Source organism: Sceloporus undulatus, chromosome 4 (assembly GCF_019175285.1).
Source record: "Sceloporus undulatus isolate JIND9_A2432 ecotype Alabama chromosome 4, SceUnd_v1.1, whole genome shotgun sequence".
In the NCBI taxonomy this organism is placed as follows: Eukaryota; Metazoa; Chordata; class Lepidosauria; order Squamata; family Phrynosomatidae; genus Sceloporus; species Sceloporus undulatus.
In genome coordinates, this window is record NC_056525.1 from 28,087,203 (window position 1) to 28,100,657 (window position 13,455).

The 13,455-nt window shown below is 47.6% G+C and overlaps 1 protein-coding gene across 1 annotated transcript; it reads right to left on the reverse strand.

Moving 5' to 3' along the window:
• Positions 1-4,589: 4,589 nt before the first annotated feature.
• Positions 4,590-8,422, reverse strand: LOC121928165. The gene is made up of 3 exons (XM_042462505.1): positions 8,351-8,422; positions 6,680-8,225; positions 4,590-6,043 (listed from the first exon to the last, which is right to left on the reverse strand). Exons 1-3 carry the CDS (start codon positions 8,420-8,422, stop codon positions 4,590-4,592), a joined length of 3,072 nt encoding a protein of 1,023 aa, XP_042318439.1.
• Between the last annotated feature and the right edge of the window lie 5,033 nt (positions 8,423-13,455).

Genomic DNA, 13,455 nt, shown 5'->3' on the forward strand with positions numbered 1-13,455 from the left:
GAGGGCACACTGAAGAGGGAAAAGATAAAAGAGAATGGATGGACAGAAAGACATGTGGAGTTGCAATAGAGTGAGGAGACATGGAAAGATGAAGGAAAGAGGGCACAAGACACCAGACAAAGAAGATTATCGCACTGCGTTCTGAGAACGTTCCATATCATCACATGATGAAAACGTTCCTGGAACGGATATTACCGCATTAGAAATCAAAACGTGATCAGAACGGGATCAGAACGGCAGTTTACCGCACTGCGATTCCTTTTTCTTGAAACCGTTCTCAGAACGGTTTGCTGTATTAAGTTTTGTGGGCTGTCTTCTGATGACGTCGCCACTCAGTGGTTGGACGGCTCGGGAGAGGCGCTGCCCCCAGGAAAGAGGGAAAAGGGAGGCTTGGGCCATGGAGCTCGCCTCTCCTGAGTCCCTCGGCTTACTGAAATCCCTCACCTCCCTTCCCCATAGGAATCAATCCAAAAACGGAGTTTAAAATCTCTCCCAGATGCAGACCCAAAGGGCTCTCCTCTGCTCCTTTTAAACTCAGTTTTTGGATTGATTTCTATGGGGAAGGGAGGTGGGGGATTTCAGTAAGCCATGGGACTCTGGCCGGGAGAGTGCTTCTCAGCCTCACTGAGAAGTCTTCCCTCCGAAGATTCTCTTGGGAGGGAAGGAAGGCAAGCGCACCCCCCCCCATCTTGTCTTCCCTCCGAAGGGAGTCCGAGGATTCTCTTGGGAGGGAAAGAAGGCAAGCCCCTATAAAACGTTGGGGCTTCATATGCTGGCATATGTTTGAAGAAAATAGGATAAAACCTATGTAACTTGATGGGCCAAGGGCAGAGTCCCCTCCTTGGCAGCCTGGGCTTTAAGGGAGCTCCACGGAGGTCCCTTCAAGCGGAGGGAAAGGGAGGGGACTGGACCAAGGGCAGAGCCCCGACAGCCATTGCAGCTCTTTAAACCGGTTAGAAAAGAAGAGTCCTCTGCTGTCATCCCATTTCCCCTTTTTGGCAGCTTGACACCCTTTTGCTCCTGTGTGTGTGCATGTAATGTGTGCCTTCAGGTTGTGAGCTTCCCTCCCCGCTTTAACTCTTGTCTGGCTCTTTGCTATGGAATTCTGGGAGTTTTTTGCTTGCTTTTCTGTGGTGCTCCAAACAGAGGAGCTTTTGTGGGTTCCCTCTTTGAGGGAAGGAGGAGAAGGTCCTGGGCATCCCTGCCATCCCTGCCTCCTGCAGGCTGCAAGCACAGGAGCCCCGCTGGACATGACACCAGAGGCCCCCCCGGAGAAGCAGCCAGACCCTCTCCCTCTTGCTCTCTGCTCTGGTCTCTTCTTTCCCTCTCTTTCCCTGCTTTCCTCTTCTCTTCCTTGTCCCACCTTTCCTCCCTTTTTCCTCCCTTCCCTCCCTCCTTCTTTCCCCCCTCACACACACACACCTTCCCTCACTGCAGTCGCTCGCCTGCCTGCCTCCCTCCCTGCCTGTCATTCTTTCAGCCAATCAGAAGACAGAGGAATGAGGGAACGGATTTGAGAACGGATAAGAATACCGCACACACTTCTCTTGGAACGTTTTCATCACGTTTCAGCTCTCTGGGAACACATTCAGAACACATTCAAATCCGTTCCCTCCTGGAACACATTTGGAACACATTTAAGCGTTCTGAGAACCCGATTGGAACACATATGTGCGGTATTCTCAAATGCGTTCCGTTCTCATCACGTGATCAGAACGTTCTCAGAACGCAGTGCGATAATCTCCAAAGACAGCAGCAAGGAGACATGTTGACAAGAATCAACAGAAATGCACATTTGAACAAGATTGTAATTGTGGGTCTGTCTGCTTATGAGATGCCTAAGAATTGTTCTTGTGTAGTCTTGTTGTTGAGGAATGGGGTAGTATGGACACTGATGAGGGTGAAGACCAGTGTGGGGTGGGCCTAGCTTATAGTTTATATTTATAGATGGAAAGTTTTTGTATCCTGCATCACTCCTGTGTGAGTGTATGTATTTCTTTTTAATATCAGCAGTTTGCTTAAAAATTAACCCTAAAAGTCAAGTGAATTGATCAGCCATACCTCTCTAAACAAGAAATTTTATAAACAGTGCAGCACACTCTGGAAGTTATAGACCTGATAGGTTGTTCGAAGCATTTGGAACAAGATCTCACAAGACAATCCTAAAGCATACATGGAGATGAACGGAGATGAGAGGACAAAAAGGGGAGTGGAAGAAGAGAAAGATAAGTACGAGTAATTAATTTTTATTTTAAATTGCTTAAACAAGTTTAAAACCAATAATACAATTTGCATTTCTGGTCTTCTGTTGATTTTAGGAATCCTTCTGTCTCCCAGACTTCTCCTGCAGTTTACTTTTATGCATCAGAACATAAGTAGCTCCAGCCAGGATAAAGCTACTATATGCTTCTTTGACTAACTTTGTCATATTCCTCCAATACTGTCTGACTGTGAGAAGCTTAATGAAAACAATCAAAGGAAAGACGTCGATGACAAATGGGGTCACTAGACTTTAAATAATGACACTCTAAAAGAAACGTGAACTTTTAAATAACATGTTAAATGAGCAAGAGTAATTGGTATTGTAGCCCCAAAGTTTCATTATAGTACCACTGAATAGCAGTAATCCCTCCTTGTTATCTCTGTATATAAATTGGGGAAGGGTGAAGGAACTCTGTTAACCAGTTCTCATGTTATATTGTCAGAGCAAAAAGAAATCCAGAGAAATTAGAGAACACTGGGGAAACTGCCTTAAAACAAACCAGACTATCGATCCATCAAATAGCACATGGAAAAGTCATTTTTTGAACTATAGCACCTGAGTCAGCATGATCACTTTCTGTGAAAATGTCCATTGTGTGAAACGGTATCTTGCTGACATTTGGTTTAAAGATGGACAGGTTGCTTACCTGTAACAGTATTTCTTCGAGTGGTCATCTGCGAATACATACAAATGGGTTGTACTGCGCCTGCGCAGTGCCTTCGGAAACTTCTGGAATCACTAGGCAAAGTACTCTTTGCAACATGTTGAAACTTTTTTGGCGGTAGCTCCGCCCATCCCTTATAAAGCCCCTGCCTTCCCGCTCTTTCCCCAGTTCCGCAATTTTTCCGCCAAGTAGGCGATAAGAATGAGCCAATAAAGAGCAGGACACTGAGGGGAGGATGGGCGGGATTTGTATGTATTCGCAGATGACCACTCGAAGAAATACTGTTACAGGTAAGCAACCTGTCCTTCTTCTTCGTGGTCTCTGCGAATCATACAAATGGGTTGAGACTGGCGAGCTAAGGTCAGTGGAGGAGGGAGTGTCATATTAACCTTGTCTCCAACACTATTGCTGATACCAATAAAGCAAGAAAGACACAAAGCAGTGGTCTAATTGGTGTTGTTATTATTATCACCATATTGGTTAAGATAAACAACCGACAATCTTATGAACTCAACCCAATAGTATCATGAGCCCAGGAGTCTGAAAAACATCTTATTTGCAAATAATGCAAAAGGAAAAAACAACATGTGCCCCCCCCGACCGTAGTCAGTGCAAACCAGACAACAGGACAGCCCTCCCAAAGGCTGCATCTCCCCTGGCCCTGGTGTCCAACCTGTAATGCTTGATGAAAGTCATAGGTTGTGACCACACTGCAGCCTTGCAGATGTCATCCAAGGGCACACCTGACAGAAAGGCAGAAGATGCCGCAACTGCCCTTGTAGTGTGAGACCGAGCCCTAGCTGGCAAGGGTTTACCCAACAGTTCATAAGATAAACAAATAGTGTTAGAAACCCACTTGGAGAGTCTCTGAGCCGACACAGGTAGTCCTTTTTTGGACTCCGAATAGCACTGGAACAGTCTTTCGGAGCGGCTAGAGTCTCTAGTCCTGTCGAGGTAGAAAGCCAGGGCCCTACGAACGTCCAAGGTGTGCAGAGCTCGCTCGGCATCGGTGGTTGGGTTCGGGGCCAGCGTCGGGAGAACAATGTCCTGGCACATGTGGAACACAGAGACAACCTTAGGCAAGAAGGTAATGTCTGTTCTAAGAACTACCTTGTCCAGGTGGAAAATGAGGTATGGTTGGTCTCGACGCAAGGCACAGAGCTCACCCGCACGGCGGGCAGAGGTGATGGCCACCAGAAACACTGTTTTCCAAGTTAGCAGCCTAATGTCCGTGGTGGCCAAGGGCTCGAACGGTTTGGACTGTAGTGATCGTAGCACCGCATCAAGGCTCCAGGCCGGGGGTGGTAGAGATGCCTGCGGATGGAGGTTGCTGCATCCCTTGAGAAAACTTTTTACCAAGGGGTCCTTGAAAAAGGAAGGCTTGCCATTAAACTGAAAGGAAGAACAGATGGCCGACAAGTAACACTTGACGGAGGTGAGAGAAAGGCCTGAGTCGATCAAATACATCAAGAAGTCCAGGACCACCGGTGTCGTGACTTGGGTTGGAGACAGTTGCCTGTTGGCTAGGAACCTGGTGAACCTGTTCCATTTCAAAGCATAGGACTTCTGAGTAGCTGGCTTGTGGGCGGCCAGAATGACTCTGCGCACGGGGGACGGTAGCCGTACTAGGGATGGATCCTCCACGCTACCAGGGGCAGGGTGTCAATGTCCGGGTGTCGAACCCGACCCTCTTGAACCGTGAGGAGATCCGGTCTGTGTTCGATCCGGAGGAAGTTGGTCTGGGATAGGTGGAGGAGACAGGGGAACCAAGGCTGTCCCGGCCACCACGGAGTGATCAGGATGGCATCCGAGGCATCCGATGTCATTTTGGAGACTGTCCTGGTGATCAGCGGAAAGGGGGGAAACGCGTACAGCATAACCCCCGACCAGAGTAACCCGAACGCGTCCCCGAGGGATTGTTCGTTCGGCGTTCGGGAGCAGAACTGGGGACAATGGGTGTTGTGGACAGTCGCGAACAAGTCTATTTGTGGGGTTCCCCACCGACTGAAGAGGTCGAGCACCGTCTCGGGGTGGAGTCTCCACTCGTGGCATTGGGACGGAGACCTGCTGAGAAGGTCCGCCAGGTCGTTCTGGGCACCCGGCAGGTGCACTGCTTGGAGTAGGATGTTCCGGTCTATGCACCAATCCCAGACCTCGAGTGTGATGTTGAGTAGTGTACGAGATCTGGTACCTCCCTGTTTGTTCAGGTAATACATGACGGTGGTGTTGTCTGTCCTGAGCTGAACCACCTTGTCGGATAGAGAGGATTCGAAGACCCTTAGAGCCTTCTGTACCGCCAGTAGCTCCAGGGCATTGATGTGAAGCCTCTTTTCGTCCTGGGACCACTGTCCTTTGGCCCACAAGTCCGTGGTGTGGGCTCCCCATCCGTCCTCTGATGCGTCGGTGGTCAGCACAACCTCGGGCTGGGGTTGAGAAAAAGGCATGCCGGCGCAAACGTTCCGGGAGTCGAGCCACCAGCGGAGGGAGCGAGCGACTGGTCTCGGGATCGTGAGGTGACGTGACGGGTGGTCTGTCTCTGGGTCGAAGACCGAAAGAAACCAGGACTGGAGAGGTCGGGACCGGAGTCTTGCCCACGGTGTTACGAATGTGGTTGACGCCATATGTCCTAGGGCTACCTGGACGTCCCTGGCAACTATTCTTCTTCGGCCGACACATCTTCCGATGGCTCGGGCGAGAGTTAGAAAACGGTCGGAGGGCAAGGATGCGACACAAGTGTTTGAGTCGAGGGTCGAGCCGACGAACCTTATGATTCTGGAGGGCAGTAGTTGAGACTTCTCGAGGTTCACGACCAGACCCAGACTTTGCAGGAGCTCTAAGGTTTCGGCAATGTGACGGCTGAGCTCTTGGTCTGATGGCGCCACCAGCAACCAGTCGTCCAGGTACGGGAAGACTCTGATGCCCCGGCGATGTAGATGGGATACTACAGGTGCCATGCACTTGGTGAAAACTCGAGGGGCTGTGGACAGACCGAAGGGAAGGACGTTGTACTTGTAGGCGTTGGTCCCGACGGCAAAAGCCAAGAACCTGCGGTGGCTCTCGCGGATGCTGACGTGGAAGTAGGCGTCCTTTAGGTCGATCGTCGCAAACCACAGGCCCTGGTGCAATAAAGGTAAAATAGAGGCAAGCGTTACCATACGAAAACGCCTGTAGGAAAGATAGGCGTTAAGGGCTCTTAAGTCTAGTATGGGCCTGATGCCCCCATCGGCCTTGGGGACTGTAAAATAGCGGGAGAAGAAACATCTAGGAAAGTCCACGGCGTCTATCGGTGAGATAGCGCCCTTTGCTAAGAGGGTGCGTACTTCGTCGAGAAGGGTGTCCGAGGGGAGGGTGGAAAGGAAAACTCCAGTTGGTGGGAGTTCTTCGAATTCAAGGGCGTAACCCCTACGGACGATGGTAAGTGCCCAGGAATCGGTGGAAATCGAGGCCCAGACGGTGGAAAAAAGGCCTCAGTCTATCTAGGAAAACAGGAGGGGAAGGGGTGACGGAGTACGCGGCGTCCCCTCAGTTCCTCTTCTTATTTTGTTCGGGATCCTGCCTCCTGTAGCCTTTCTTGTACTTGGAGCCAGAACGACGTCCCGAAGAAGAAGAGGATTGGGAGGGATAGCGCTGTCTGGACTGGTCCTGACGCTGGAATGGGCGGTCCTGCTGGTAGGGCCTCTGGCCCTGACCATACCACTGGCGGATGCCCGTAAAGCGCTTACGGGAAGAAGCCTGAGGAGAGGACGACATACCGTGTTTCTTGGCCGCAGTCCTCATCCTATACTTGAAGTTCAACTTCTCGTCCGTTTCGCGGTGGAAGAGGCCATCTTCATCGAAGGACATGTCCTCGATTGTGGAGCGAGCATTTTGGTTTAAGTCGGAGGACCTCAACCATGCATGTCTCCGCAAGGCGATGGCTGCTGACATGGATTTCGCGGCACAGTCAGTGGAATGTCTTGCCGATGTGATGATCCAGCTGCCAATTGAATGAGCCTCGTCTCGGACCTCTGAGAGGATGCCTTGGGAGTCGTCGGGAAGGTCAGGAATGAGAGGGGAGATCTTCTCCATGAGCCATTGTATGTATGCGCCCATACACGCGTTGTAATTGGCTACTCTCATCCCCAGGGCCGAGGAGAAGTAGGCCTTTTTAGCGAGGGCGTCGATTTTCTTAGCCTCTCTGTCCGACGGCATCAAGGAAGCTTTAGGAGTGGAGGCGCGCTGGGAACCCTCCACGATGGCCGAGTTCTGGCGCGGATGTTCAAGTAGCCATGTTGGGCGCGGAGCCACTCTGTACAGGGATTCAATCTTCCTGTTACTAGCAGCTGTCGATGCTGGGGCTGCCCATGAACGTCTGGCTAGCTTCTCCAATGAAGGGAGCAGAGGGATGGCAGGTGGAGTGGGGAGCTTGCCATGAATCCTCCTCTCAATTGGATCAGAGGCCTCGTCTTCTGTCTGGGCGAACTGAATATCGAGAGCGTTCCCCATCTTGATCACATGCTCGGCAAATGTGCGTACGTCGTCCGAGGGGGACACTGCACCTGGTTGGGCGAACTCCTGATTGGAAGGCCGATAGTTGTCTTCGGAAGAGGCATCCGAGTCGTCTCCAGGGTGGTAGTGAGCCTGAGAGGATATCTCCTGTCCTGACTCCCGATCAACGACCTCCAGATCAGTGGCTACCGAAACGCGGCTAGGCGCGCGGGATGGCCTAGAGGATGCACGTGGTCTAGGTCTCTCAGCAGGTGGCCTGACGTGGGACTTGATGGAGTCGCGAGGAACAGCCATGTAGTAGGTGTCCGTCACCTCATCGTAGAAATAGTCGGCCTCGGAGGGGCGCGGAGGAGATGGCGAAGCGGCACGATGCACTAAGGCCCGGTGGACCATCGACTCGGGCATCGGGGTGGGGGATCGCCTGTCCTCTCTCGGGCTGGCAGGTGACGCCGGCTCAGAAAGGTCTACAATAATGTCCTCCGGAGTATGACGGAACGTCGAGAGGGGCCGAGATCCAGATGGAGGAGTGTTTCGGCGCCCGGGACGAGTGTCGACGGTCTCGGTTGTCTGGAGGGCTCTAGCCGCGGAGCGAGGATCTGAAGGCCTCCGATCGGCATCCGATGGCTCTCGGGGAGTCTCCTTATGTCTGGACCCGTCTGTATCCCGTTTTTCAGAACGGTGGCGCTTGGCGGCCGAGTGTCCTCCGTCCGGGGACCTCGCACGGGACCTCTTTGAAGCCGAAGGCGCCAGCGGCACGGTGGCCTGGGCCTTGGCCGGGTCTGGAGACTTTAAGGCCTTGGCGGTGGAGGCCTGAGAGGCAGTGGATTTCGAGGCAGAACCCTTATGGGAGCTCGAATCCTTGTCTGGAACGCGGCCCTCTTTTGAGCTCTTTTTGCGCTTTTCCTGTTTATCCTTCTTAGAGGATCGAGGTGCGCCTTCCAGCGGAACCTCGGTGACCGGGGCATCCAGGGAAGCTCGAGGAGCGGATGACGAGGTGGGAGCAACATCTCCAGCTCTATCAGGCTCGGCGGGAGTAAGTTGGGCCGGAGTCTCAGGCACAGTTGGTAACGGGTTTGCGGCCGTGGAGGGAGCCGGTAGGGAAGACATAGCGCCCGCGGTGAAAACCTTCGTATAAATAGCGGCCTTCAATCTAGTCTCCCTATTTTTCCTGGCCTGAGGGGTTAAGGATTTGCACAGGGCACAGGATGCAGGAACATGCGTCTCGCCCAGACAAAGAAGGCAAGCCGAGTGGGGGTCTTGACCGGGAATCTTACCCCCGCAAACAGAACATTTCTTAAAGGGAACTGATGGCATGGTCCACTCACAACTCGTAGTCAGACAGTCCGAGGTCAATGCCGGTCCGGGAAGATTACCAAATCAGAAGGAGCGAGCAGAAACACAGTCAGACAGTCCGAGGTCAATGCCGGTCCGGGAAGATTGCCAAATCAGAAGGAGCGAGCAAAAACACAGTCCAGAGTCCAAGTCCAAATGGTCAATAACGGTCAAGCAAAGAGTGGTCAGATAACGGTCCGCGGTCAAACGTGATTCCAAACTGAGATTTTCCAACAGCGAAGTTCCCTAAGCAGCAAACGCGGCGGAAAAAAGGAACTGGGGAAAGAGCGGGAAGGCAGGGGCTTTATAAGGGATGGGCGGAGCTACCGCCAAAAAGTTTCAACATGTTGCAAAGAGTACTTTGCCTAGTGATTCCAGAAGTTTCCGAAGGCACTGCGCAGGCGCAGTACAACCCATTTGTATGATTCGCAGAGACCACGAAGAAGAAAAAGAATTGTAAGAAGAGAGAGCTGGGACCTCAAAGTTGCCTATAAAAACTTAGCATCTGGATAGCAAACTGAACAGTTCCACAGTCTAATGCAGTAAAAATATGATGAGAGGCATTTATGTGTATGCTGCACTAATCAGTTCTAAATTTGCACATATACATATGAATGAGCATTAGAAAATATTTTTGGCAATTCATAAGTAGCACCCTTAACTGAGACATAAAGCTAAATAGTGAGATGATTTGTATGTTAAGTATGTTAAGTTTCATCAAATGAAACTACCAAGTGGCTCTACTACAACAGAACTGGACAGAATTATATTTGATAAGGGTAAGAAACATATCTCAAAATACTATAAGATTCTACATAAAAGAGACTTGGAAAGTGAAATGGTAAAACATTTCATGGTGAAATGGGCTTAAGATGTGGGCAAAAATATTGAGTTGGAGAAGTGGGAGAAAGCTTTACAAAATTCCAGTAACTTTACACTTTGCCAGAACTTCAAAGAAAACTTTTTTAAAATGCTGCACCAGTGGTATATCTCTCCTCATAAAATTAATTTGATCTATAAAGAAAAGAGATGCGACATGTTGGAAATGTCAAAAGTTTGACGCAAATTTCTTCCATATATGGTGGAAGTGTAAGGAGGCAAAAAGGTTCTGGAAAAAAGTTCACTTAATAATATCAGAAATCTTAAATGAGAAAATCCCCTTCAACCCACTCCTATTTTTTCTAAATACGACCTCTGAACTGGATAAAGCGACAGAAAAGAAATATAAACGTATCATATTATATATGATTACCTTGGTGAGAATTACATATGCAAAATCATGGAAATGCCCGGAAATACCAAAAATGGACGAGTGGCTGACCAAACTATATGAAACAATCAAGATGGACGTATTGACGGCATTGTTGAAAGGAAAAACAAAATAAAAAATTGAAGAAGACTGGTCTTGTGTTATAAAATATATAGAGAAAAAAATAAATAATCACATCCAAAAGGAAGGAAAAATATAACAAAAAATGTGTAAATATATGACATGTTAAATCTCAATGCAGTGTTGTTATAAATGTTGGTAAGACTATTATATAGCTGTGATGCAGATCATTTTAGGCTAAGAAAATGTGTTCAAGGCAGAAGAGGTTACATTAACTGAGAAATAAAATACGAATAGAAATAAGAGGTTAGAGAAGTTATCTCGGAAGTATAGTTCATTGTCTTAGTTAAATTACTTAAAAGAGCATTTAGTAATGACTGTGTAAAGTGATACACTGTTATACAGCCATTTGTGTGAATATGTTTGTATGTTTATGTATCTATTTTGTTCTGATGTTTGTTTGTTTTTTTGTCTTTAATAAAAAATCATTTAAAAAAAAGAAACTACCAAGTGGCTCCTCCCTCAGCCCTGTGTGTCCCCTTGCAGGAACGTAGTGTTAGTAGTTGTATGTATTTTATAATAGAATAAAGGGTTAAATGTAGGAAAGGTGTGATAAGCAGGACAGGTAATTGCAATCATGATACAAGAAATGCTGAATCACTCTGTAGTTGCTATAAGGAAAGGTGTGTCTAAAACCAAGATGATGGCAGTGCGGAACTTGGGATGTGAAGGAATGCTGAAGTTTATGTTTGTTTATGTTGCTGTGAATCCATGGAGTTAATGTACTACAATTAAAGGACTCATTTTCTTTTGGACATGCATACGAGGCAAAGAATATACAGTTGAGCCTCCACATTTGCAGCTTTGACTTTTACATATTTGATTATTCACAGATTTGATTAGTATGTTCTTTCTAGGAGTCTCAAGGTTGTTCACTGAGACTCACGTGTGAATTTCCACCAGAAGTCACACTGGAGGACCTAGAGATTCCTAGAGCGAACACTTCTTTAGGCATTTGTAAGTCCTCCAGAGCAATTATACCATCAACTTCTGGCAGATGTTGACCATAGAGGTGCTCTGGAGTACCTAGAGAGTCTTAGAGAAGGATTATCTCAAGTTTTGTTTTTTTTTAAACTTGTTTGCAGTTTTTCCATTTTCTTGGATGTCCCTTGCCCTTAACCCCAGTGAATATGGAGAGCCCACTGTATATGCATTGTGTATGAACTGAATATAAGGTGCTGTGTTGTAACAACCTGCTGAATAAACTTCACTCATCTTCAGATCTGGTGTTAGGACTCTGCTTCTACACATGGGATTGAGGGTGAATCTGCTGAACAAACCTTAACACGTAGCAATAGCAACTACATTTAGATACTGCTTATCAGTGCACTTAAGCACTCCCTAAACGGTTTACAATGTGTAAGCTAATTATCCTCATTGAGCTGGATACTCATTTTAGTAACCTACGGAATGATGCAAGGCTGAGTTGACCCTGAGCCCTTGGTTGGTATGGAACTCGCAACCTTATGGTTTGGGAGTGAGTGCCAGTACAGGCATTTAACCACTGTGTCACCAGGGCACATAGGTGGACACTTCTTCAGGCTTGACCCTACAATCCACTAGCCAATAACTAGTGAAATGAGGTGGAGGGACTACAGCAACTAAAAGGTGGGCTTTGTGTGGTAAGAGAGGCGACATTGCGATAATTCCGCTTGACAGAATTTTATGATACCTCTTCCTGGTTCAGAAACTGTTAACAAGCCACATCCTATGTTCAACCTGGCAATCTTATTTAAGGAAATACCGAACACGCTGAGGACCCTCATTTGCTGAATAAGGACACTTCCAAATCAAATGCTACATTCTGAGCCAGGGAAGGAGTTTTCAGGAACCTAGCTTTCAGTCCATAAAAGATCCTAGCATTAGAAGCAGAGCCAATTTGTATTCCAAAACATGAAGGCTTGATACCATAAATACTGAGAGCACTTTCACACAAGGTTGAGGGAGCTCTGCTTCATCTCCACTGCTAACTGAAGTAGAATAAATTATGTGTAGTAGTTGTAATACAAGTTGCTAACTTATGCTTTTGCAGTGTTAAATTTGAGTCTCCTCCCCATGATAGGGTCTCCATAAGTTGGAAACAACTTGAAGGCACACAACAACACCCCCCATAAGTACAGAGTATGGACAACCCCTTGTTAATTCCATCTTCATCCCCATCACCCATTATGGAACTAGATGTGTTCAAGCTGAGTTTTAGAAAACGGGCACCAATAACAGAATTATGTTGTTTTTTTAAAAGCCAGTTAGCTATTTTAACTAAACAAAGCAAGGGAGGTTGCTCCACAGGAGATTTCCTCCTCCACTCACTTTGAATTTCAGTAATGTGTTTAAGGTGTAATGACATGAAAATTACAAGGGAGTTACAGAAAACCCAGATTGACCATTGTCCTGGGAAAAAATCTAATCCCAGTTCTTGTGTGGACCATTTTGCTACATAATATAGGAGAGTAAATGATGCATCTAAACTGAACCACTTGCCCAAACATGGTTGCATAGTACCCAAAGCCAGTCAAATTATTTTGGTACATGTGGTAGAACATTCTAGAAGCTCCCTAATCTTAACAGTAAAAATGTGGTATTAACTATGTCAGTAAGTAACTGGCTCCATACAGGACACTCAATTTCTGCTGCCTGAGGATATTCTGCCTTATGGAAGAGCCTGCCCTGTTGGTCTTTCTCTTGTGGGTTCCTTTTTCCCTTCATCTTCTTCCCTTTCTGTTATGAGGAGGCAGCTCTTAATTCTCAGCTCTTAATTCTCAGCTCTTATGTGAAGTCGAAGGCTTTCATGGCCGGCATCCATACTTTTTTGCGGGTTTTAGGGCTATGTGGCCATATTCTAGAAGAGTTTATTCCTGACGTTTCACCAGCAGCTGTGGCTGGCATCTTCAGAGAATGCTGGCATGGAAGTGAGTGGTGTATATATACTGTATGAACCTTGGTTGAGAGGAGGTGATTTGCATATTACTCTGGGTGTTGATCTGTTGTTGAATGGCAAGGCCTCAGGGTGTCTATTTAATTAGCCTTTAGGGCTGAAGGGTGGGGTATAAATACCATAGATAGATAGACAGACAGACAGACAGACAGATAGATAGATAGATAGTGATCCGGTCTGTTGCTCTCAGCTCTTACAATTTCCATAAGAAGAGCAATCAAAGTGAGGACAAAAGACAGTTGATAATAGTGCTGTTTCAGTGTGAGCTGAGATGGCTCCAGAGATACAGATAATGCGTAATTATTCATCTTTCTTTCTCTCACTAGACAAGGGGGGGTAGTGGGGTCTCTGGGAGTGTAGGAAGAAGTCAGTCTGTGCTGGAA